The sequence below is a fragment of the Ovis canadensis genome, chromosome 14 (assembly GCF_042477335.2).
Source record: "Ovis canadensis isolate MfBH-ARS-UI-01 breed Bighorn chromosome 14, ARS-UI_OviCan_v2, whole genome shotgun sequence".
Classification (NCBI taxonomy): domain Eukaryota; kingdom Metazoa; phylum Chordata; class Mammalia; order Artiodactyla; family Bovidae; genus Ovis; species Ovis canadensis.
In genome coordinates, this window is record NC_091258.1 from 49,879,258 (window position 1) to 49,905,314 (window position 26,057).

The 26,057-nt window shown below is 33.4% G+C and overlaps 2 protein-coding genes across 9 annotated transcripts in view; one reads left to right on the forward strand and one right to left on the reverse strand.

Moving 5' to 3' along the window:
• Positions 1–26,057, forward strand: part of NFAT5 (nuclear factor of activated T cells 5) — a 108,136-nt gene that overhangs the window by 49,972 nt on the left and 32,107 nt on the right. For 4 of the 8 annotated variants that reach the window (XM_069550235.1, XM_069550236.1, XM_069550233.1 and 1 more), the window contains 3 exons: positions 8,637–8,762; positions 20,136–20,694; positions 25,586–25,778. In XM_069550235.1, the coding sequence (XP_069406336.1) occupies positions 8,637–8,762; positions 20,136–20,694; positions 25,586–25,778 (878 nt within the window). Of the gene's footprint in view, positions 1–8,636; positions 8,763–15,331; positions 15,445–19,622; positions 19,685–20,135; positions 20,695–25,585; positions 25,779–26,057 lie in introns of all 8 variants that reach the window. The other 4 variants (XM_069550239.1, XM_069550240.1, XM_069550237.1 and 1 more) reach the window with 2 other exon arrangements.
• On the reverse strand, positions 5,800–6,346 carry LOC138418661 (cytochrome c). Its single transcript, XM_069550243.1, has one exon. The coding sequence runs from the start codon at positions 6,282–6,284 to the stop codon at positions 5,967–5,969; it is 318 nt and encodes a 105-aa protein (XP_069406344.1). The 5' UTR covers positions 6,285–6,346; the 3' UTR covers positions 5,800–5,966.

The following is a 26,057-nucleotide window of genomic DNA, read 5'->3' on the forward strand; positions in this document are numbered from 1 at the left end:
CCACCTTTTATATTGTTTATCTCTGCATGAAGATAAGTCTCTGGTATTGGTTGTGTACAACTATGATTTGTTTGGTTACCTGAAAGTTAATAAGTGTCTTCAGAAAAGTTCAAGAGTAGGTGGACTCTGAAAATTCTGCTCTTTACTTTCTGACTCTGAAGCAGCCGAATATTGAATGCTAGTTATCAGGTCAACAAAGGCAAAATGGCAATGTTGTTGTTGTTGTTGTTTGGCCCCTAAGTCATGTTCAACCCCATGAACTGTAGCTCGCCAGGTTCCTCCATTCGTGGGATTTACCAAGCAAGAATACTACACTGAGTCGCCATTTTCTTCTCCAGGAGTTCTTCCCAACCCAGGGATTGAATCCTTGTTTCCTGCATTGGCAGGCAGATTCTTAACCACTGAGCCACCAGGGAAGCCCCAAGAATAATTTACGGAGTTCTTTTTAACAGATCATCTTAGTTAAGCCTTATAGCAACTCTGAAGGCTATGCACTGTCCATGCGTAGCCTTTTTTTGTATTTATTGATTAGATTATATATTTTAGTAAAAAGAACATTCTTGAGCCTGCTGTCCAGACCAACTTATTTCTGCTACTCCTTTGTCCCATATCCTTGTCTCCCCATCAGAGGAAATTGCTGTCCTAAACTTTGTCATTCCCTTCTTTTGTTGTTTTATCATATGTATTTTTCTTTTCCTTTTTTTAAAACTATAAAGTTTCACATTCTTTATTGGTAAAACTGACCTCACATAATTATTTTGAAATTAAGTGAGTATGTATGTAGAAGACCTTTGAACAGTGCCTGTGCCAACAACCAAGTGCTCAATAAATGGTAGCTGAATTTGCATTATTAATGCTGTTATTTTGCAAAGGGGAAAAACTAGAAAAGCATGTCTTTTCTCAGCTGTTTCATTTGTTTTTGTCTCCCTGGGCTTTTCTGTGGGAAAGTGAGGAGTATAAGGGTTTGAAGTCTTTCATCTTTTTGAAACTGGGCAACATATAAAATAGTACAATGGGATTTGGTTGATCAGCAGTTAGGAAACAGTTTCTAATTGAGAAGAGTAAAAAAAAAATGCTTCACTATTGAGTTAACAGTTTTTTCTTCTTTTTCACTGCCTTGTGCCCTCAGGATAGGATTTCTATCTCCTTGAGTTTGATGCAGTGTGATGGGATTCCCCCTATAGCCAGTGTTGAGTTAAAGACCAAATTGCCCAGAAATAACAGGTGATACAAAAGGATCAATTAGAATTTATTGAATGACTGAACACACACACCAACCAGTCAGCCAATATTTGCATTGTTTACCTTCCCACCAAACACTAGGAAGCATTTGGTTTGTTTTTTAATATCTGAAAATGATTTCATTCCTCTAATCGCTGTAGGCTCTGCACTGTTGCAATAACAAAACAAATTCTTGATCTTCTGAGCTTGTTCCCTTTTCTGCGTAATTTCTTTTTTTTCATACACTTATGTTAATAATTTATGGTAACTATTCTGTTGTACTTGATCTAAGTCTGTTACATGGATACTTAATCCCACTTATATTGGGATTTTGGCCAACTAAAATTTATAATGAACCATTAAATGAGTTGATTAACATTATTATTGCACAAATTATTAGCACATTAATGGAAAAATATGATCACCCCAATTCTCACAGACCAAGGAAAGAATTCTTTAAGAAGCAAAAATAAAATCATTTCTAGATTTTGAAAAAAAGAATGAGAAAGAAAGTGAGTACATTTGAGTATACTGCACAAGAGTAGTTTTTTACCAGCTGTTACATTGATCTGTATCAAAGTTCACTTCATTCTTTTGGGCAGATATTCCAGCTTTTCATTATCTGTGATGAAGTTGTTGATGTAACTGCGTTTCTCAAGGTGGGGAACCCATAAAATTTTCAAGTGCTGTTGCTTAGAGGCATCTGTTTTATGAAGTCTACATTAATCTTATTCATAAGAACTTTAAAAGATTTTCATCAGGTTATTTTACTGAATGTAGGATACCTATAGCTGTCATATTTTCCTGATCTAATAGAAGAGCCTTAAAAAGCTAATTAAATTAGTTTGCAGTTTACCCTTCACAGTTTCACTTTTTACAAACAGAAACTATGTGAAGAGGTATTTTGTCCATAAAGTTTATTAGGAACATAGAGAGACCTAGCTCACTCTTATGCAGTTCTCAGTTGTCTTTATTCTATTCCTGTTTCTCTCTTTTTTAAAAACAGCTTTTACCCATGTATTATTTGCATATCATGAGATTCACCTATTTAAAGTGTACAGAGTCAGTGGTGGTTGGTATATTTTATAGAATTGTGTAGCCATTGCCATAATCTAATTTTAGAATTCTTACTACCCCCAAAAGAAACCTTGTAACCATTTTCTCTCTCTAAAAGAAAAATCTTGAAAATTCTTTTAAAATCTAGTAGGTTCTTTAAAAAAAAAAGTAGTACAGATTATACTTTTGTTTTCTAAGGAAGTCTTTTCTTAGCAAACTGCTTTTCCATTATAGGTTTCCCATTCTCTTTCTTCATATCCTATGCTTATAAATCTAGAATTTCATTCCTCCCATATTTATTTAGCTGATTTAACAGATAATGCAAGGAAAATAAATATGGCTGCTTAACATAAGGCAGGATTGTTTGTTGTTTTCATGTATTTAAAGGGCCTATGCTCTTCTTTGGGCTTCCCTGGTGACTCAGACAATATAGAATCCTCCTGCATTGTGGGAGACCTGGTTCGATCCCTCCGTTGGAAAGAGCCTCTGGAAGAGGGCATGGCAACCCACTCTAGTATTCTTGCCTTGAGAATCCCTATGGACAGAGGAACCAGGTGGGCCCCAGTCCATAGGGTTGCAAAGAGTAGGACATAACTGAAGCAACTTAGCACACACGCAGGCCTGAGAGTAAGACCAATGTATGTGGTCAGGTTGTATAGTTTTATCTTGGAGGGAGTCTCTTTGAGGTAATGGGCTAAAATAAAAGTTTCATTGAGGATTTAAGTTGCTTAAAGTAGTGGAGCCAACAGAGTTCTGTCTAAAGTCAGAGCCTGTGATGGTATGGACTTATTAACTGCTGTTTTCCTTGGAAAGATAGGATAAAACTTCTGAATTCTCTAATTTTCAAACACTTGAGTCAGTTAATCAGAAATACCTTTGGTGAAGGAATGAATCCATGCGTCCTACACCTTCCACTTGACTTATTTGGTTTGAAGGGTAGGCTGTGGGGAAGACTGAGATATAAGAAGTTCTATATTTAGTTACTTTCCAGTGTATTTTTACTAACACTGCTTTTATACTTCTAATTTAGATTCAACTTTGTATTCCTCTTTGGGAAACTGAAATGTGGTTAGTTATTGGGCTGTTTCTAGGGTTTTTTTTTCCCTCTTAACATAAATGCATTTCGGCAGATCCTTTCTCTTTTTATCTAAGCGAATTTTACTTTCGTATTTCTTTCTGTTTATCTCCTTCCCCAAAAAAAGGTCTTGAGTATGCTTTTCTTTTATATATAAGAAGCTCTTGTTTTCAGCATGGATTGAGAAAAATAATTGTATTAAAATCAATATTTGATGATGGGCATTTCTGTTTTAATTAGTTTCTCCCTATTCTTTCTCTATATTATTTGAAAGATGGAAATAATTTACGTAAGCCTTATCAGTTCAGTTCAATTCAATCCCTTAGTTGTGTCCGACTCTGCAACCACATGGACTGCAGCACACCAGGCCTCCCTGTCTATCACCAACTCCTGGAGTTTACTCAAACTCAAGTCCATTGAGTTAGTGCTGCCATCCAACCATCTCATCCTCTGTCATCCCCTTCTCCTCCCACCTTCAATCTTTCCCAGCATCAGGGTCTTTTCAAATGAGTCAGTTCTTCGCATCGGGTGGCCAAAGGATTGGAGTTTCAGCTTCAGCATCAGTCCTTTCAATGAATATTCAGGACTGATTTCCTTCAGGATTGACTAATTGGATCTCCTTGCAGTCCAAGGACTCTTTAAGAGTCTTCTCCAACACCACAGTTTAAAAGCATCAATTCTTCGGAGCTTAGCTTTTTTTATAGTCCAACTCTCATATCCATACATGACTATTGGGAAAACCAAAGCTTTGACTAGATGGACTTTTGTTGGCAAATTAATGCCTCTGCTTTTTAATATGCTATCTAGGTTGGTCATAACTTTTCTTCCAAGGAGTAAGCGTCTTTTAATTTAATGGCTACAGTCACCATCTGCAGTGATTTTGGAGCCCCAAATCACTGGAGCCCAGTCACTGATTTTGGAGCCCAAAGTCACTGTTTACATTGCCATGAAGTGACGGAACCAGATGCCATGATGTTAGTTTTCTAAATGTTGAGTTTTAAGCCAACTTTTTCACTCTCCTCATTCATTTTCATCAAGAGGCTCTTTAGTTCTTCTTCACTTTCTGCCATGAGGGTGGTGTCATCTGCATATCTGAGGTTATTGATATTTCTCCTGGCAATCTTGATTCCAGCTTGTGCTTCATCCAGCCCAGAGTTTCTCGTGATGTACTCTGCATATAAGTTAAATTTAAGCAGGGTGACAATACACAGCCTTGACGTACTCCTTTTCCTATTTGGAACCAGTCTGTTGTTCCATGTCCCAGTTCTAATGTTGCTTCCTGACCTGCATACAGGTTTCTCAGGCAGGTCAGGTGCTCTGGTATTCTCATCTCTTGAAGAGTTTTCCACAGTTTGTTGTGATCCACAGATTCAAAGGCTTTGGTACAGTCAGTAAAACAGAAGTAGATGTTTTTCTGGAACTCTGTCACTTTTTCAATGATCCAGTGGATGTTGGCAATTTGATCTCTGGTTCCTCTGCCTTTTCTAAAACCAGCTTGAACATCTGGAAGTTCATGGTTCATGTATTGCTGAAGCCTGGCTTGGAGAATTTTGAGCATTACTTTGCTAGCGTGTGAGATGAGTGCAATTGTGTGGTAGTTTGAGCATTCTTTGGCATTGCCTTTCTCTAGGATTGAAATGAAAACTGACCTTTTCCAGTCCTGTGGCCACTGCTGAGATTTCCAAATTTGCTGGCATCTTGAGTACAGCACTTTCACAGCATCATCTTTTAGGATTTGAAATATAGCTCAACTGGAATTCCATCACCTCCGCTAGCTTTGTTTGTAGTGATGCTTCCTAAGGCCCACTTGACTTCGCATTCCAGGATGTCTGGCTCTAGGTGAGTAATCATACCATCATGATTATCTGGGTCATGAAGATCTTTTTTTAAATAGTTCTTCTGTGTATTCTTGCCACCTCCTCTTACTCTCTTCTGCTTCTGTTAGGTCCATACCATTTCTGTCCTTTATTGTGCCCATCTTTGCATGGAATGTACTCTTTTTTTTTTTTGAGGTGCTAAATACTCTTTATTTGATGCTATACATAAACCACACTAAAATGCCTTTCATTAAGTAAAAGGCTAAATTTTAGACAGAGAATTTTAATTAAATTGGCATAGTTTATAAAACCAAACAGATAAAGTGGACTTTGTCAGTGTATTTTCAATCCTTGCCTTAACAGGCTAATGAACACAACTTGAAACATGTGTGAATCCTCCTCTGTTCTGTGAGACAGTGAAGGGACCTTTTCAGTATTTAAATATATTAATATAACCAGTTATAGAAATCTAAATATAAAACAAATCTCTTATAGGTTTTGAGAAGGAATGCACCATCTCCCTAAAAAGTTTCATATTCCTTATTCAAGTTCAATCATCTCTTTAGAATGGGAAAAGTGATAGTACTTGTTGAACCGGAATTACTATCAAAATTAAAAAAGCTGACCATATTTGTTTAGCCACAGACCAATCTTATTTAAATCAGGACTGTCCAACAGAATTATTCCATCAGCCATTCATGATCTGAATTCTAGTGTATGAGATCAATTTAAATATGGTACACATAAAAAGTCATGAGACACTTCTGTTTCATAATAAATAAGGCAGTGGCCAACTATTACTCATTGGTAGCTTTTTTGAGATAAGCTATCAAGTCCTCCCTCTCTCCCTTCTTCTTAATGCCAGCAAAGATCATCTTGGTTCCAGGGATGTACTTCTTGGGATTCTCCAAGTACTCCATCAGCGTCTCCTCTCCCCAGGTGATACCTTTGTTTTTGTTGGCATCTGTGTAAGAGAATCCAGGAGCCTGACCTGTCTTTCGTCCAAACAGACCATGGAGGTTTGGCCCAGTCTTGTGCTTCCCTCCCTTTTCCACAGTATGGCACTGGGCACACTTCTGAACAAAAATCTTCTTGCCTTTCTCAACATCACCCATTTTTAAATCGTTCTTTTTCTGTGCGCGACCGAGAAGTTCCCGCTCACAAGCCGAACGTCCCGCTTTCTGGAATGTACTCTTATTATCTCTAATTTTCTTGAAGAGATCTCTAGTCTTTCCCATCCTATTGTTTTCCTCTATATCTTTGCATTGATCACTGAGGAAGGCTTTCTTATCTCTCCTTGGTATTCTTTAGAACTCTGCATTCAAATGGGTGTATCTTTCCTTTGCCATTTGCTTCTCTTGTCTTCACAGCTGTTTGTAAGGCCTCCTCAGACAACCATTTTGCCTTTTTGCATTACTTTTTCTTGGGGATGGTCTTGATCATTGCCTCCTGTACAGTGTCACAAACCTCCATCCATAGTTCCTCAGGCACTCTGTCTATCAGATCTAATCCCTTGAATCTTTTTTTCACTTCCACTGTATAATCCTAAGGGATTTTATTTAGGTCATACTTGAATGATCTAGGGGTTTCCCTACTTTCTTCAATTTAAGTCTGAATTTGGCAATAAGGAGTTCATGCTCTGAGCCACAGTCAGCTCCCGGTTTTGTTTTTGCTGACTGTGTAGAGCTTCTCCATCTTTGGCTGCAAAGAATATAATCAGTCTGATTTCGGTATTGACCATCTGGTGATGTCCATGTGTAAAGTCTTCTCTTGTGTTGTTGGAAGAGGGTGTTTGCTGTGACCAGTGCATTCTCTTGGCAAAACTCTATTAGCCATTGCTCTGCTTCATTCTGTATGCCAAGACCAAATTTGCTTGTTATTCCAGGTGTTTCTTGACCTCCTATTTTTGCATTCCAGTTCCCTACAATGAAAAGGACATCTTTTTTTGGACATCAGATGATCATTATATCTACTACTGTGGGCAAGAATCTTTTAGAAGAAATGGAGTAGCCATCATAGTCCAAAATGCAGTACTTGGGTGCAATCTCAAAAAAGAATGATCTCTGTTCGTTTCCAAGGCAAACCATTCAGTATCACAGTAATCCAAGTCTATGCCCCGACCAGTAATGCTGAAGAAGCTGAAGTTGAACAGTTCTATGAAGACCTACAAGATCTTCTAGAACTAATACTTAAGGCTTTTAGCAATGGTTTAACAAGCTGAAAATTTTTATTATATTCAGAAAGATGTAAAATTTGTCAAATGCTTTGAAGATGAAAATTTCAAGTGTTAGGTAATAGTTTTTCAAAAGAAAATTTTCAGTTGATTCTTTATTGTAAACAAAGATCATTTAATACTACAACTTCTAATTTTAGCTTCATGATAGTCTTTCTTATTCATATCTGCGTGAAATTCAGGCTACATATTTTAACTGGGAGGATAAAAATATTTTTGAATTCAGTAAACAGTTAACTGACAATATTGTTTGCTACCGAGGATAAAATGTCTTCTAGTGCTACTTTTATTTTTTTTTAATCACTTAGTGCAAGTAATAATCTTCCTAAATTGTTGGAATGTTGCTTTTCTTGGAATACTAGGCAAATCCCTTAAACCCTGTGCCTTGATTCTTCAGAAAATGAACATAGGATTCTAATTGGTCTTCTGAAGATTTTTCCAACATTGATTCTACTATCTTTAGAGGATAGTTTGATTATTATTTCTGTCCTAAATGAATGTAACAATAATTATAAAATAATTTTTGAATAGTAGATATAAATTTGATTTTATGGACAATTATTATTAAATATATTTAAAAGATATACAGTATTCTTTAATCTGGGATACAAAACTAATCATAGTCTAATAAAGGCATTTATGCTTTTTCATTTCAGAGAATCCTATGCTTGTGCCTTTCTTGAGTTGGAGATACCTCAGAGTATGAAGTAGTTCCTTGAGTCATAACATTCCTTTTTTTAGTGTCTTTAGGAGGGAAAAATTCAATATGAAAGCAAATTAAAATATTTGATGAAAGTGCTGGATAAAAAAGCAGGAGTAGACTAATGGTCTGTTTAAAGAAGCCAATTTATAGCTGATATACACTAATACATGCCATCTTACATGTAAAGGATGATAAAGAATATTTTTTTTTTTAAACAGAGAAAGATATTGGAGCATCTTGGGTTATTTGACATCTCTACTGCCTAGTTTTATATGGTTTAAAAATTTTGGTAACTTTTTCTGTATATCATCAGCATGAAAGGAAAAGCCAAGAAGAAAATGGGACTCAGAATGAATGGAAAGTTCACTGTGCAGTTCACTAAAATTATAATAAAAGAAAAATGTTTGCTAAGAATTTTTACATCAGTAATTACATGAAATTTAGTGTGTGTGTATATGAATGATATAATTCTTGTGAGTGGAAAGACATTAATTTTGTGCTCATAAAAATTTTTTCTCTTTCTCCCAACAGAGTCTGTCTATGATCTTCTCCCAAAGGAGTTACAGTTACCTCCATCTAGAGAAACATCTGTAGCATCAATGAGTCAGACAAGTGGTGGTGAGGCAGGCTCGCCTCCTCCAGCTGTAGTTGCTGCTGGTATGCATTTCATTTTACTTTTTAAAGAAAACTAAAGCATTATCTGGTCAACATGAACAGTGCTGGCAAAATTTGTATTAAAGAGTGTGATTTGAGGGTTTGTTTCAGGTTTTAAAATACATACTTCTAACATTAAAAATTTTCTATAAAATACTCTTATACATTTATTATTTCTTAAAATTTCACATTGGCACATCTGTTAGTGCCATCTCCCAGAATGGATCTTATCTTCAAAACTATGGGAGTGAGTTTAAAGCTCTTTGGTTGACTGCACATAATAAAGTTATTGAATAGCAAGCTGTGGATAGAAAATTACATTTGAGTCTATAAAAGAGTTATTTTTGAAAGTTTGCTCCAAAGGGAAAATGTTTTATTTCGTGTAATCTGAAAAAGGACTCAAGCACCAAGTGTTTTTTTGGTTTGTTGCGTGTTACTATAATCTTTTCCCTACATTTAAAAACATGTGTGACCCTGCACTTATTTTAAATTTAATCAAAAGTAATGGAAGATTTGAATGTAATGTTTATATAAAGATACTTTTTTATATCAGTGAAAAAGTATGGAAAGTAGTGTTTGAAATTTATCAAGTTTATTTTTAATCAGCTCTCAAATCATACACTTTAAATTGGTTCAAATTTTTACTGAATTAAAAGAAAAGATTGACAGATAAATTAATAGGAAAATGTCTTGATTATGATAAATAATAAGAATGCTTTCAATAATACTATATTGCCCAACTGTAATTCTTTTTTTAGTTGGGTTTGCAGATTACTAAGTGTGTTTGGCTTTTTAAAAAAAGTTAGAAAATTATATGTACATACTCTGAAGCTTTATCTGTCTCTTACTAATTAGAGGTTTCTTGCCCAATATGATACTTTTCATCTTTTAAAATGGTACTTAAAATCCATCAGAGGATTGTTCTCAGTAAATTATTTCTGTTTCAAAGAGAACAGTGAAGTGGAAGGTTGTGGTTTAAATGAGGATATTGGTACTGAAGTAGAACTTTGGGTATTTTTCTTATTTGCATTAACCTAAGTCCAGTCACTTTGTGTACCAATATTTCCCCTGAGCCGTACAGTGTAATCTGCAGCCTTCCTGGTTGAGGGCAGGAAAACTTTAACCATGGCCAAGAAACATACCAGCCCTGCTCACTGTTCATGTGTTGCCAGACATTTTCTAACAGATTCTGTGGATTTAATTGTGAACTTTTTAGTAATTGAATTGTAAAGATGACCTGGTTTCATTTTATATGCACTGAATATTTTTTTCTGGAATATAAGTATGTAGTTTTAAAATAGTATCAGATAATAAAATATTTTTAAAAATTTTAAATGAAATATTTCACTTTAAATCCACAGGTAGAAATTGACTAACTGATTTCTTTTGTATCTTTTGAGATTTTTTTTTTAAGCCATTTTGAATCTGTATAGAACTAAAAGTCTGTTTCTTCTGTGCTTTTTAACATCTGTTGACAGTAGATCCAGTTCCTTTTAAAAGCTGAAAAATGTTAGCTAGATTTGGAAAAAGAACAATACTTCCTTTTAAATAATACCAAACTCAGTTTTAGAAGTTTTTATATATAAATATTGAAAGTTTTTGAATTTGAGTCACTGATGGAATGTTGATCCTTCCTCCCTCTCTCCCTTTCTCCCTCCATAATCCTCTCCAGATAAATTAGAATGAAGGCTTTGAGTTGAAAAATCATGACAGTAAGAATTAACTAAAGGAAATATTCTGAAGTAATAGTCTTTTATTAGATCAAGCAGTTATTGACATTGTAAGATTGTGAAGAGTAAGGAGGTGACCTTGACAATTTTCATATATTCACACACAGAAAGTTTCTGTGATTTAAAACCCATTTTTTTTTATACATATTTACTTTTAACCAACATAGACTCATTGTAGAATTCTAGTGTCTTATTGGTAGAGTCCTCATCATATAACATAGGTAAGAGAGTTTAAATTGCAGAATAATTATTGTAGGGAGTTCAGTTAGTATGTATATTTAGAGTTGCTTTTTAAAAATTTGGCATATTAATATCCTTAGCGACATAAATGTCAAAAAGAGTTTTGGAGTAAATTACCAGTTACTCAGTGTTTCCTGGCCAAAAGACTAGATATTTAGGGAAAGAAACATTAATTTAGACTTTTGTGATTTATTTTTTAATCTATAGCATTTGCTGTTTTAATATGAAATGCATAAAAATGATGACTCTTGATGTAGTTAATTCTTCAGAGTTTTGAAGGAGCTGGATTGGCTGCTATCAGATATGAGGGCCTGGTGGGAACAGACTTCTAGTTCTGCCATAAAGGTTTGTGTTTCACAAATTCTGAATCAATTTAAATTTTAAAATTAGAGACTGGGCATATAGATATTCATGTACATTTTAAATTATTATTAAAAATGTGTTCCTCAGATTCGCCAAGCTATATTTTTTCCCTTTACGTATTATTGAAGGATTGAGTAAACATGATGCTGCTAATCCACAATCCAGAATATTGGGGGAAAGAATGTCTCTGAAACCTCCTTTTCTGTCTCTACACTATACACACTTTTAATACTGTCATTTATATTATCTTTAGTTTGGTAAGACCCTGGATTGGGAGTAGGGGAAAGAGGGCTTCCTTCCTCACAATGTCTCCCCTCTCCAGAGGGCCAGGTGTCACAGACTGGAGGTATAGTTGAATATCAGCAGTCTGGAATTTGTATTTTAAACCATTTTTTAAAAACATCTGTTTTTATCCCACTAGAAAGTTTCTTAGTAGTTTGAGATTCAATATGTGAATATATAAAAGTTTTAAAGTACAGACTTCCTGAAGATACTGTAGGTTTTTGGTAATTAAGACAGAGGCCATTTTTCTAACAGAAAGTTATCCATATGAAATTATTATTTTGGCAAAATAAGGAGTTGTTCAAGGAGTAGATAAAAAATGCAAGTTGTGAAAGGAGTTTTTTTTGTTGTTTCTTTGTCATGTCCGACTCTTTGTGACCCTGTGGACTGTATCCTACAGTCTTCCGTCCATGGGAATCTCCAGGCAAGAATACTGGAGTGAGTTACCATTTCCTTCTCCAGGGGAATCTTCCCGACCCAGGGATCGAACCCTGGTCTCCCGCATTGCAGGCAAACGCTTTAACCTCTGAGCCACCAGGGAAGCTCCCCATAGTGTAGGTTATAAGACAGTAAAATATATTAGTAAGAATTACTAAGAAGAACTAAAACAGTCACATTAGAATTTAGGGGTTTTAAAGAGATATGGCAGGTATTTTTCTTAAATAACAGCTTTGTTTAGATATTGTTGTAAACTGAAAGGTGAATTGATCTTGGTTATTCCATATGATCAATTTCTACTTTTCTTAGAAAACTGGGCCATTTCCAAAAGGAAGTCAGTTACAAACATGTTGCCATGTAGGTTTTAAAACTACTCCTCATTCTGTCTTTTAAAATTCCATATAAATACATACATTTATACGTACCGAAATATCTGTGTATGGACCTATGTATAGATGTTTACTAACATCTGCATTATTAGAGTGAAAAAAGCATCAGCAGACTTAAACCGTAATGGTTAATTCAGAAACAATTACCAATTTGGGAGACTGTCCATATTGTAAATTTTCATTGACAAAAAGTACACATGGCTTATTTTAATGATTTTTTCCCTAAATATTTACCTTTTTTGTCCTCTTAATTTTTAGCAGCTTTTATAAATATTGTGATTTATTTATTTTCTGATACAATAAGCACATTTTTGTGTCATCCGAGTTTTAGAAATAGCATTTTGAAACTGCACAGATCCTCAAATATTCATAAACAAAATACATATATCAAATAGACACAGTTTCTTTTTTCCCTGTGTTTTGTAGAATTTCACATTAATAAGTTAATGTACAGAAGTAAGCTTACTTTTTTATGTTACCGATAAGATTGATAATAAGCAAAAGGTATTACCATAACTGTTTTATAATAATTAGTTATATAAATAATAGTAATTAAGTTATATAAAGACAAGCCAACTGTACTACAGTGAGGGGAATTGATAAGGGTAGAATATAACAAGAGACTTCACCTATTTGTGACGTTATTTTTCTTTCCTATATGTGAAGTACGGTAAAATCAGCTTGAGCTTTGGAATCATAAAGAACTAATATGAATCTGATTGCTATCTTATCATTTCTGTCATATAGACAGAATCTTGTGGAAATTAAGCAAATTTTTCTTATTACCCCTGTAACTGGACAGTAATGACAACTTTTTTAAGGCTATTAAGAAGATAGATACTTAATGTTGCTTGATGATTAATAATGTTTGGATGAACATTGACCTCCCTCCCACATGGATTTCTCCTTTCATTTGTTAGTAAGGTTTTTAAAAATAGATCTTATTTTTATAAAAAGAAGTTTTTAAGCATTGTTTTGCTTCTTTCTTTCCATTCTCACTCTGTTTTTTACATTATTTTGGAGTTTTGTGTATCAGACAACACATGGGCCGTGGGATTTTCTCTCTGAGTTAGTCTTTAATGTTGACACTCTCTCAAGTCTTTAATGTTGACACTGTCTCACTAGGAACCTTTGTAAATCAAAAAACATGGATGAAGGATGATGCATCATAGGGAGAACAGACATTTCCCAGTGAGATGATTATGCAAATTTGACTGATTAAATATTCTTCCTAGAATGCTCTTCCCACTTTTTAAAAAATTAAATGATAAAGTTGGGTGATCGATTACCACAACTTTTTAGTAGAGCAATTTGTTGCTTTTGGTTTTTGTCTAGACGTTTTATCTACAGTTGGATCTCATGTACACTCTAATCCAGATCCAGGTATAAAACCATTCTAAACACTTGAGTTTCTTTTCCTTTTTTTGTCACTTCTAAAAAAAGAAGTGTAAAGACATTGGACTGGTGTTGGCAGGAGTGCTTTTATTATTTAATCTAAATTATTTTAAAATGTATTATATGATAAAGCATTGAAGTGACCTTCAAATAGCATCCCTCAGAACTGCTTTTTCTCTCCAGTCCTTAAATTAATGTGGTGGTAATCTCTCTTTTTGTCTTCAAGTAAACATTACCTTTCAGGTAGTATGATTGCTGTCTATTTTTTTTTTAAACCTATTCTTCCTGGGGTCTTTGACAACAACAAATACAGTTGTCAGCTAGTACAGTTATTCCCTATTGTGTTAAAATTATTTAAGGGTGAGGATAATATCAACTATTGATGCTACCTGCTACTGCTAAGTCACTTCAGTCGTGTCCGACTCTGTGCGACCCCATAGACGGCAGCCCACCAGGCTCCTCTGTCCATGGGATTTTCCAGGCAAGAGTACTGGAGTGGGGTGCCATTGCCTTCTCCAATGCATGAAAGAGAAAAGTGAAACTGAAGTCGCTCAGTCGTGTCCGACCTAGTACTATTTAAATCACTGGATGACAGAAGGCATCTGTCTCTTCCTAGAAGATGTAAAAAACAAATTGTATAATGTGTACTTAGTACCTGTTTTACCCTGTGCTTATATACTTAGGATTGAATAGGACAAAGTACATATTTTAAAAACATTGCTCTAAGTGTCAGGACACTTGCAAATGTTGTAAGCATTTTATTTTTCAATAAAGATTATTTAATAAATATTATGTGAATATATTTATTAATGGCACTCAGACAAGGTAAAAATAATTATTTTAGGAGAATTTAGATTAAAAGTGGGAGAGTAGTTATTGTATAGTATTAGAATTCTGACTGGCAATTTAATGAACTGGAGGAGAAAAGGATGGTCTGTAATAAATCAGTAACAAACCTTTCAGTTTCAGCAGTAGAGCTAATTTTTTACAAAACAGAGCCACTGGGATAAAGCATTTTATGCACAGTAGCATATCTAATTTAAAAGTATAAATGAGAACTTATCTGGCAGTTCAGTGGTAAGACGCCAAGCTTCCAATGCAGAGACATGGGTTCGATCCCTAGATTGGAACTAAGATTCCACATGGTGTGTGGCACAAGCAAAATTTTTTTTTAATGTACATTAGTAACTTCGTAGGGGAGGGGTATGAAGAAGTGTTTGGAAGCTGGCCTGAGTAATGAAAATACTCTTTTGCTGTAAAATGCAGTTGTTTTTTTTTTTCTGCTTTTATGTATTTGTCAGAACACAACATTTTCTGCTCTTTAAGGAAATTTGGTTAAGGGAACTGTTTAAAAACACTTAAAGCATTCTGGCTTATGGATTAGATTGCATTAGTAAACAAAAGAGCAAATTGGTGAATATGAGTTAACAAAAATTTTGAATAAGAAATTTTCCCATATGCATTTATTTGGGTGTTAATTTAATTTTTTAAAGTTTGTTTTAAAACATTGCTTATTGTAACATAAATTTATGTTGGGTGGGAAAAGTACAAATGAGAAATTGAAACTGTTTTAAACATGTAAATTAAATGATAGACACTACAATTTTGGGGTTTTGGTTTTTTTTTTCTGTTTTGTTTTTATTTTTGTTTTTTTGGTAAAGTAATCTGGATTGCTTATTTTATATGCTGGGATGCTAGTTGTTTTTTCTATTAATACACTTAACTTGCATTCTAGCTTCGCCATTCAGAGACAGGCATCGTGTGGTGGGTTGTGTGACAGTGTCTGTCAATAGTGAAGACAAATAGTGCCAGAGACACTTAACCCATCCAATCTCACCCAGGGTATAGGTCGGTCTCGTTTTCAGACTTCTTCATAAGTCTTTTTTTCTTTCTTTCTTTCTTCCTTCCTTCCTTTCTTTTTTTGTTTCTAAATAGTGTATTGATACTGATTGAAACTAAAGCTTTATGTAAAGTTTTATACTTTACGTTAATATTTTAAGAAGAAGAAGAAGAAAAGTAGAAAACGAAGGTTGGCATGTAAGGTGTTGACAAAGCAGGTTTGCAGCCACTTTGTGTGTTCTAGATTTTTCAGTCCCTTGGCAACATGAATGTTGGCCTTATAAAATTTTTTCTGTCAATATCTTTCTTCTTTGATCTGAAAATATGTTCTTATATCTGGTGACTTTTATCAAACAAAATGTTTAGATTTGAAGTCATTGTTACCAGTAAGAAAAATGAAATACTTAAAAAGAATAACTTAGGCTGAACAGTAAGTGTTTTAGACCAGAAGTGGTTTCCAGATAACCTGTGTTGTTTTTTATTACTATTTTCTGAAGAGTCTTGTTTACTCCTTCCCGTTCCACTATTGGTTCACTTAGCACACTTGTAAATTTTTATGGCTTTTTTTTTTTTTAAGGAAACTCAACTGATTTTGCACTGATGTTAAAAAGTTATAAAATATGAGTACATATTTAAGTACTAGGGACCACATTTTTATCTTGGAAGCTTAGTTAAATGTCATTTCTGTTATATTTTTTAAAATCAGTGAAAGGTATTTGTTTCTTTTGAGGTCTTTAAAGAATGTTTCTAGTTTCATAGCTTTCTATAAAAAGTTTAGTTAGGTCCACAAAGTATCATCTCTTTTTTATAGTATTTAAAGCACTGAAATGATGTGATAATTTAATTTATTGTTTACAAATCTAGAACTAATAGTTTGCAATTTTAAAATGTAATTTAAAGCAAACTGTGTAAAATATACATAGGTTTCTCTATGTAGTATCATTTAAAACTCCATTTTCATCTTTCCAAACAAATTAATAATACAGTTGACCCTTGAATGACAGAGGGTTGAAGTGAGTAGGGGTGCTGTCCCTTAGCACAGTCAAAAATCCATGTATTACTTTACAGTTGGCATTCTGTATCCTTGGCTCTTCATCCACAGATTTGAAATCTAAAATTTTCTTGCTATTATTTTATGCATTTATTTTTAATAGATAATATTAAGAATTTGCTAAATTTTTTAGTAAATTTATGGATCAATACACAAGTATGTAGGGGCTTCCCAGGTGGCTCAGTGGTAAAGAATCCACCTGCAGCAGATGTGGGTTCAATCCCTGGGTCAGGAAGAGCCCCTGGAGGAGGAAATGGCAACCCACTCCAGTATTCTTGCCTGAGAAATTCCATAGACAGAGACCCTGACAGGCTACAGTCCATAGGGTTGCAAAGAGTCATACATGACTGAGCATGCATGCATGGAAGTAAGTCACTTGACTTATATCTGAGTTTTAAGAAAGAAGATTCTTAGCACATTTTTGTAGAAATAGTAGGTAAGTTACCTCTAAACTCTTTTAAGTTACTTCCAAACTTTCCCTCTAGCAGATAATGTTGCTATAGTAAGATACAGTCTAAGCATTTTGAGTATTAAATCTTTTTTTTTTAAACCTGATATGTGTCTGTTATTAACACATCGGTACATTTATTTACCAGTTTAATGTAACTCAGCGTACATAGGAAATACTGACCTTCCCATAAATCAATTTAATTAAAAAGTAGAATTTTTACTACATGAAAGTCATAGTATGTTACGTGTCTGGGGAGTCTAAGATGAGAAGGATGTTGTCCATGCTTTCTAGGGGCCCACAGTTCGTATCCCTTACTTTACCACCTCACCTGGCATTATTAATGCACTTAGGTGATGTTTTCCTAACCAAAATGTAACATGCTTTTGTGAAGGGTTTTATACACCATCTTCATCAGCATCAGAGAAGCAATGATACTATTGTGAAGAGTTTTATAGTTCAAAAAATTGTCTTCATTATGTTCTTAAAATAAGTAGAACTTTAGTAATTTAGGATCGAACTGAGGTAACCTTTAAAAAATAATTTAAAAAATTAAAGGATGTTTGCTACTGTCTTTTGACAGTTTATGTTTTCAGCTTTAATAGTATTGTGCTCATAAACTTTTTAATTTAATAAGTATATCCAGCAAACTGCAGGTATAATATTCAAAATGTGTGTTAGATGTCCATGGAAAATATAGAGAATATTTTAACTTCTGTAGGGTATGATATCACAGTTTGGCATACCTGTCCCAGAACAGATATTTATGTACAGGTATATCAATTGGGTTTTATAACCATGATTTTTAAATAAGACTTACAAGATTTAATCACGCATGCTTTTAAAGAGCAATGCTAGATTATATCTTGCATATTAAATTCATAAATATCATAACTTACTTTTGAGTTCATGATTACATTTTACCTAACTTTCTGTCTTTCATGGACAGGGATCCCTGAGATATTCGTATTCTGCGTTCTCATTTGTGTGGTACCTAGATTCAAAGAGTGGGTGGGAAAAAATGTTTTCTTAGAAATACAAGTTCACAGCATTCATGCTGTATGCGTTGCGTGTGCCACTGCAAATACTGCATGCTGCATACTTGTATTTCTCTGAAAATGATGAACACAGGCTCATACATACAACAACATGTAGTTTCTTTTTTGCCAATAGTTGGAACAGATGGAGGAATGTTAGACATGATACTTTTTTTTATCTTTTCTAAAATGAATTCTGTCATATTTTCCAAAAAAATAAGGAAAACCTTGTTATTTAAACCCAAAGTGGCTACAAATCAGCTCCTAAACTGTCACTGACATTAGTATCTAGAATTTTGTAGTTTTTACAAATCTTTTAAAATATTTGTTTACTAAGAAAACATTGCATTAATGCATGATACAAAATTGATAAATTTTTTATTTAAATTGGAATGCAGTTTAAAGTGACTGAATTTTTCCAATTTCAACTACTGCATTTGACAAGGATACAAACTGGAAAATGGAACTGGTATCATCTAATTGCTTTAAGTGCCTTAACTCATGGTAGTTGAGAAAAATCTTTCCATGTGGCATTATGTAGATTACATTATTTATGGCTAATATTAGTAACAGTATTCTTCAGCCTTGACAGCAGTGAAAAATTGTGGGTGAATTTAGTTCTTTCAGTGATTTGAGTGTTTTGGTGCATTTTTTCAATTTAAAAGTAGATCTTTGGCACTTGGCTTTTGATTATCTAAACATTGGCATTCTTACATTTCATTCTTTACATAATTAATGTGGATGTTGCAATTCTAGTAACTGCACATCACAGTTTTAAATTTTATCATGCCACTTTAAAACAGTAGCATACATGCTATAGATAAAAATTAATTTCAATTTAAACACTTTTAGTTGTCACATGTTGCCTATTTTCATTTTTGTATATGTTTATGATTATAAACCCTTCTGTATCTTATACAAGATAAAATTGTATAGGACTGATATCTCCCAACTGTAACATAAGTGTGTTTCCATAGATTATGTTGTTAAAGGGTTTAGTAGTTGTATTTTTCAATGAACTGATGTGCTAGTGGCCACACATTTTGAAAAGATCTACTTTCGACTTTTTCGGTTAGGCATAGGGAAGGGAAATGATTTTATGAAAAACCTTCTTGTAAGAACTATTAATAATTCTGATTCTCTCCAGAGATTTTATTTTTCTGTTCAACTCTTTTTCATTAGACTTCAGTCAATAAAATGTACTGTTTACTCACTTGAAGAAATTCTCTTAGCAGTTAAAATCAAGTAGACCTTTTAAAGAGAGAGTAAATGGACAGTGGTAACCAAGTGCTGAATGTCTAATCAAGTACTTTACAAGAAAAATCTATCCATAAATAAGTCTTTCCTCTGTTTTTCATTCTGCCACAAAGGATGGTATTATTAGAGATCATGGTTTTGAACTGCCACTTCTAACTTCTGGAGACCCTCTGTAGTTAACTTGCTTATCTTCTGCAGCCCAGCCTGTTCCAAATCAGACCTTTTTCATTTTTATTCTTCTAGATTTTAAAATAATCATAGTTACGGTACCAGTTCCATTTTGCCTTCAATTCAGTTGATTATATATTTTTTCTATTTACTTCTCATTTTATAATTGATATCTGGAATAATCAGCAGCTCTTTTCTCATTTATTTTCTCATATTTTTATTCCAGGATTTGCCTCTGAAGCAGGGAGTGTCTGCATTAAAAATGACCTGTAGTTCTCTGCTTCATAGGTTAGAAACTTATTTTAATATTTTGTGGCTAAGCACAGTCCCACTTTTCAAATTCTATAATGAATTATTTAATTGGCATTGAATGTGGACCACAAGCATATATTTCATATTGGGTTTTTTTTTTTATTATTTTAAATGATTAAAATTCAATAGAAATATCCAGCTGAGGCAATAAAAGCTTTATTCTTGCTTTACAGCTTAAAACATTAAATTAGATTTTTAAAAATCTATCAATTATAACAAGTAAAATAATGCTATTTTGGCATTTTTTTTAAATTGTGCTTTTTTAGGCCTTGTATTGCTTGAAGCATTTATATTCTAAAACTTAACCAAATTCCAACTATTCATTATGGGGAAAACAATCAGTTCACAAATCACTTTTCATTGGGACTGCTAGCCAGCGTAGGTTGAAACATGTATAGTGTATTTACTCTTAAATTGTACACTGCAGATGCTTCTTCAGCTCCCTCCTCTTCCTCCATGGGCGGTGCTTGCAGCTCCTTTACCACCTCTTCCAGCCCTACCATTTATTCTACCTCAGTCACCGACAGCAAGGCTATGCAAGTTGAGAGCTGCTCCTCAGCCTTGGGGGTAAGTAACCGAGGGGTAAGTGAAAAGCAGTTAACCAGTAACACAGTTCAGCAGCATCCATCAACACCGAAGAGGCACACAGTCTTGTACATCTCACCACCACCTGAGGACTTGCTGGATAACAGTCGGATGTCCTGCCAGGATGAGGGGTGTGGATTGGAATCTGAGCAGAGCTGCAGTATGTGGATGGAGGATTCCCCCTCCAACTTCAGTAACATGAGCACCAGTTCCTACAATGATAACACTGAGGTACCTCGTAAATCACGAAAACGAAATCCAAAGCAGAGGCCGGGGGTCAAACGACGAGATTGTGAAGAATCTAATATGGATATATTTGATGCCGACAGTGCCAAAGCACCTCACTATGTGCTTTCTCAGCTTACCACGGACAACAAAGGCAACTCAAAAGCAGGAAATGGGTTGGTATTCACATTTTTTTTAAAGTTCTCTCACCATTATGCAAAACAAAAAAATAAGTCATTCCTCATTTTTCTTAAAGGCTTAGCTCAAGTTTGCATCTAAAGCAAAGATACTAATTTTATCATTGATATGACATGAAAATTTTAACTTAAAATGATCAGGTTTCACAAAAGAAGATAATAAAATACCAGCAGATTTTGCCAGTAGGTATCTTAGTAAGGGTATGATTAAGTAGTAGAAAATGAAAATAATCTGTTTAAGAAATAACTTAAATTTCAGATGAATGTATACTTTAAAAGATTTTTAAAATATTTTTACTCATTGAGATAGCTAGTAATGTTATGGCTCTAGCTAAAACAGACTTTTACAGAGGGCTGATTTGTTTTATCTTTCACATTGTCTCCCCCATATAATTCAGTTTATTTCCATTTTTATTTGATGAAATAATTTTCCTTTTATTTGATGAAAACAAAAAACTAAATTGATAGTTTGAGTCTCAATTTAGATTCATGTATTTATTTTAAGCTTTTTGTTTAATATATTTTGCCAGTTTAGGATTTCTTTATAAATAAATATATCACTTTTTTTCTATGATTCTGGGTTATGTATTTAAAGTGTAATAGAACAGAATCAGAAAACTATTTTGAGTTTTAATTCATTTCTGCCAGTTTACAACACATACTTAATATATTTCAGTAGCTATATTACAGTATGTTCACTTCTTAAAGTATAGAATCCTGTGACTTAACTTTCTAATTCCTTTGATACTTTCATTGTAACATTTAATTGCTAGACTTCTGATTACATTTTCCTACAGTATATTCAGTGTAGTTTGATAAAGTTTAACTTACTGGATCTTGAGAGATTACTTTTTTGGATGGTCTTTTAGTTGACCAGGATCTCCTACAAGTTTAGGTTGTCACAGAATATGATGGAGATGCTTTTGATTGGTTCATTATTTGATTACATAATTGGTGGATTTTTAGATAAAAATCTGATTGAGAGTTACAGAGAATATCTTTAGTTTCTTAAACTTGTCCTTAAATATTTTCTCAGTATATTTTAAAAGTAATATCTACCATTTAAGCAGTGATTATTCTATACTACTCTCTTCTCTTCTCTGATCTAAAACTCCTTTGGGGTGATGAAGTTAAATAAAAAATGCCCATTACTCCTTTGGGGTGATGTAGTTAAATAAAAATGCCCATTTAAGTATTTTTCATTTTTAGAAAGTTCAGGTTAAGAAATTATCTAAAAAATGTTTATATACCCTTTACAAAAGTATTGCTGTTAGCAGAGTCCTAACAATTATAGGACATTTTGTAGAACTATGACCTGTAGAATAATGCTCTGAAACATAGTAGCTTAGATATAAAAGGTACATATATGTCTGTCGTTAAATACAGGTATGTGTTTATTTGGGCTTCTGTGGAGAAGTGGGTTTTTTTTTTAAGTTCCATAAGAGAGATTTTCATTTTTATACTGAAAAAATGTTAAAGTTCAGATGAAGAACAAATAAAATTTTGACTTAACAGTTAGTCAACACACATGATTTGCAGTTGCTGTTAAAAAGATATCTTGACACATCTTTTCTGCTTCTGCTTTTGTATGATAGATATATCTTAGAAATGATTTGAGGTTACCCAGGGAAAGTATAATAACATTTGTCAAGACAAAATCTCTCATGAAATAATTCATGGAACAGAAACTCATCAAGCAGCAGAAGAAATGTCCAGCTTCTTAGGTAATGGAAAAACATTTGACACTAGCCTATGAAAATGATGGAAGAAGTTTAAACTTTGAATTTATAAGAACTATATTGAGGAAAGGATAAAACCATATGTAAATATAAAAAAAATAGATCTTTGGAAACAATTGTTAAGAGAATCTCAAAAAAAAAGTTCACAGATGTTAGAAAATGAAAGACATTTTGCCATAAAATTTCAATTTATATAAAGCTACATTATAGAAAATACACTCTCAAATATTTTGGTACAGCAATTTTTATTTATCTTCAAGATAGAAATAGCATTTTGTATAATTAAAATGTTAAATGAAAGAATTTGCTAAGAAAACAAAACTTTTTAAAAAACTACTCAGTTATTTAAGCATTCCATATTTTCCTTAAATTCTTCACCTAAATATCCTGAGAATCAGTAGCCCAGTGTCTCTTCTAGATATTCCTAGAAATTAAGATATGATATATGTGAAACTGTTTTAGGCATTTTGTAGTAAAAATTATTTTTGTGACAGGCAACCAGACTGATGGGCAGCACAAAGGAATTAAAGTGTCATTTTAAGACTTCTGAATGGAATATGGCAAGATAGTGGATTTTCTTTTTAGATAGTTAATTTAAAAGTAAAATCCCATACAAATAGCTGCTATTTTCTTATTTTTTCCTTAAGCCATAATGCAGTAAAAATTAGTAATTTGAATGAATACTTTTCTAATAATTAGTTGATGTTCTGTTTTATACAGCTTGATATCTAAATATGTGTGCATTCCATTTTTACATTTAAACCTAGAGAATAAAGTTAGTTTTAAGGGCTTTTAAAAGTATCATTTCAGAAACAGATTACCTGTGTTGTTCTTTAAACCATAATGTGTATACTTCATTAACTTAATAGTTTTCATCCCAAACGAAATGTTTTAGTGAAATAATCAAGCTTAGTATCTTATTTATCCTCATAAATATTGCTTTGGCTAGCATAAGTGAATACAAAAGCCATATCTTGCCAAATTAATGATGTGCTACAGTTTCCTTATATTTCAGACTAAAAGTCTTCTACTTTTCATTGTCAAGTTAATAGATATTAGTTACAAACATTTGAAAAATGCAGAAAAATAGATAAGAAATCATCTATAATCTAGTAAATCAATACAACTAATTTCTTTTAGTCCCTTTCAGTGCATATTTGGGGATGTTTTTATATGGTTTGAGTGAATATTTTTGCTTTTATTTTTAAATTAAAAAAAATTTTTTTTGACCACACTGTGCAGCTTGTGGGATCTTTGTTCACCAACCAGGGATTAAACCCTCACCCCCTGCACTGGGAGCACAGTCTTAACCACTGGACTGCCAGAGGAGTCCCTGCTTTGATTTTTCAAATGATTAAAAAATAGTATCACTATAGAATTTCATATGCAAAATACTGTATTCACTGCAAAGATTTGAGTTTCTACCCAGAATAATGAAAAAATAGAATTTATTGCCCTTTGTTTTGACTTTGAGTCCATACTTTGGTTTATAGAATTTTTTCTTCCGGGGCCTTTTAAATTACTTATACAGGTAATCTTTGACTTAATTGTGTCAAACTTCATCAACAAGTTTGCCTTCATCAGCAAATACTTTTTAAGCATCCTTTGTTTTGGGAATTGTGCAAGGTTTAAAGGAATATGAAGATGACTGAGCAAAGTACTTCCCCCTCAGAACCCTTATTCTCAGTCAGTCTGACTGCATTCCTTTGCATCCCTTCTTCCCTCCATTCTTCTATCCCTTTCCTAGCCATGCGTTCACCCCAGTCCCAAATTCCACTGAGAATGTAGCATTTCCCTGTTTATTATTGACTACTGAGGCAACAATTTGATTAGAAATGACAGAGGTAGGGACTTCCCTGACAGTCCAGTGGTTAAAACTTCACCTTACAATGCAAGCAGTGCAGGTTTGATCCCTGGTCAGGAAACTAAGATCCCACATGCCTCAAGGCCAAAAAAATAAAAACCCAAAATATAAAACAGAAGCAATATTGTAACAAATTCAATAGAGTTTAAAAATAGTCCACATATTAAAAAAATTTTATTAAAAAAAAAGAAAGAAAATGGAGAGGTAAACATTGGAGCTAGGTTTTAGGCTGCTTAGCCACCTATGTTTGAAGTCATAATATTTCTCCTGGGACCTGTTTGCTTTTGGACAGGATTTTGGCCACAGTCATCTCTTGGATCCTGTATCTTCAATATGAGTGTAAACTTTAGGACTGGGAAAATCATGCCAAAAGCATTGTAGGCCCTGACTCTGTTTTTAAATATACATAGGTAATTTTTAAACTATAGTATTGTTTACTGTTTATTTTTATCACATATTTACAGTACTTCAGATTAAATGTATTGACCTGAAGTCCTAACCACCACTTGAAATATTTCTTCGACCATACATTCTGCATAGCAAACGCATGATACATCAGTAAACACTGGAAACCCAACTTAAAAAAATAAGTTAAATTGCCTATCTATAAAGCCCAGATTATACATTTTTTATATGCTAAAGGCTTTACTTATTTAATCACAAATGAAAATACTCTGAAAAATTAAGGCCTTTTATGTTTTGTTTTTCTTTTTGCTACCCCTACTTTTGCATTGCAAGACCTATTAGAAGATAATGATACTCTTGTAACTTTATATAACACTCACACATATATATAATTTTTAAACTTTATTTTGACTGAAGTACAATGTGAAAGGTTACAGTGACATTAGCTGTTCTCTTTCCTGTTATGCTTGGTTTATTGCATTCAGTCTTCCTTCCTCTTGTCATGCATATGCATTCTTTGTCTTCCCTGTCCAACTTTATTACAACATTCAATTTTTAGTTTTTTTAATTGAAGTATTTAGTTGATTTATAATGTTGTGCCAATCTCTGCTATACAGCAAAGTGACTTAATGTGTGTGTGTGTATATATATATACACACACACACACATATTGTTTTTAATTACAAAGTTTTAAAAGATACTTTGCTTATGGAATGTATCATTCCTTAGGCTGTATTTATTTTGTCAGTAAGGTAATTAGTTGTTTTTAATGTTATTGCCTGTTCTCTTTCTTCCTTTATCTTGGATGACTTTTGTAGAAAACTTTTTGATACTTTTTCCACTTTGTGCTTTGATTTCTCAGGACATTGGAAAACCAAAAAGGAACTGGAGTAAAGAAGAGTCCTATGTTATGTGGACAGTATCCTGTTAAAAGTGAGGGAAAGGAGCTGAAGATAGTTGTACAACCTGAGACCCAGCACAGAGCTCGGTACCTGACTGAGGGTAGTCGTGGCTCAGTAAAGGACAGAACACAGCAAGGCTTTCCTACAGTGAAGGTACTTTATTTTATTTAGCAGTAAATGAAGAATTGTATCCACTTTTATTCATTAGTTATTTTGTTTTTAACCAATAAAAGCTGTCTAAAATAAAACTAATCACTGTATATATTAGAAATTAAAGTAAAAGTCTGAATCATAAGCCAGATATTATTACTTTGATGTCATTTGAATTTTAGTTGAAATGGAAACAGAATGTGCTCTAACGAGTAAAATATATGGCAATCATGAACTATCTTCCCTTTATGTTTGACATTGGTAGCAACTCTTTTACATTCT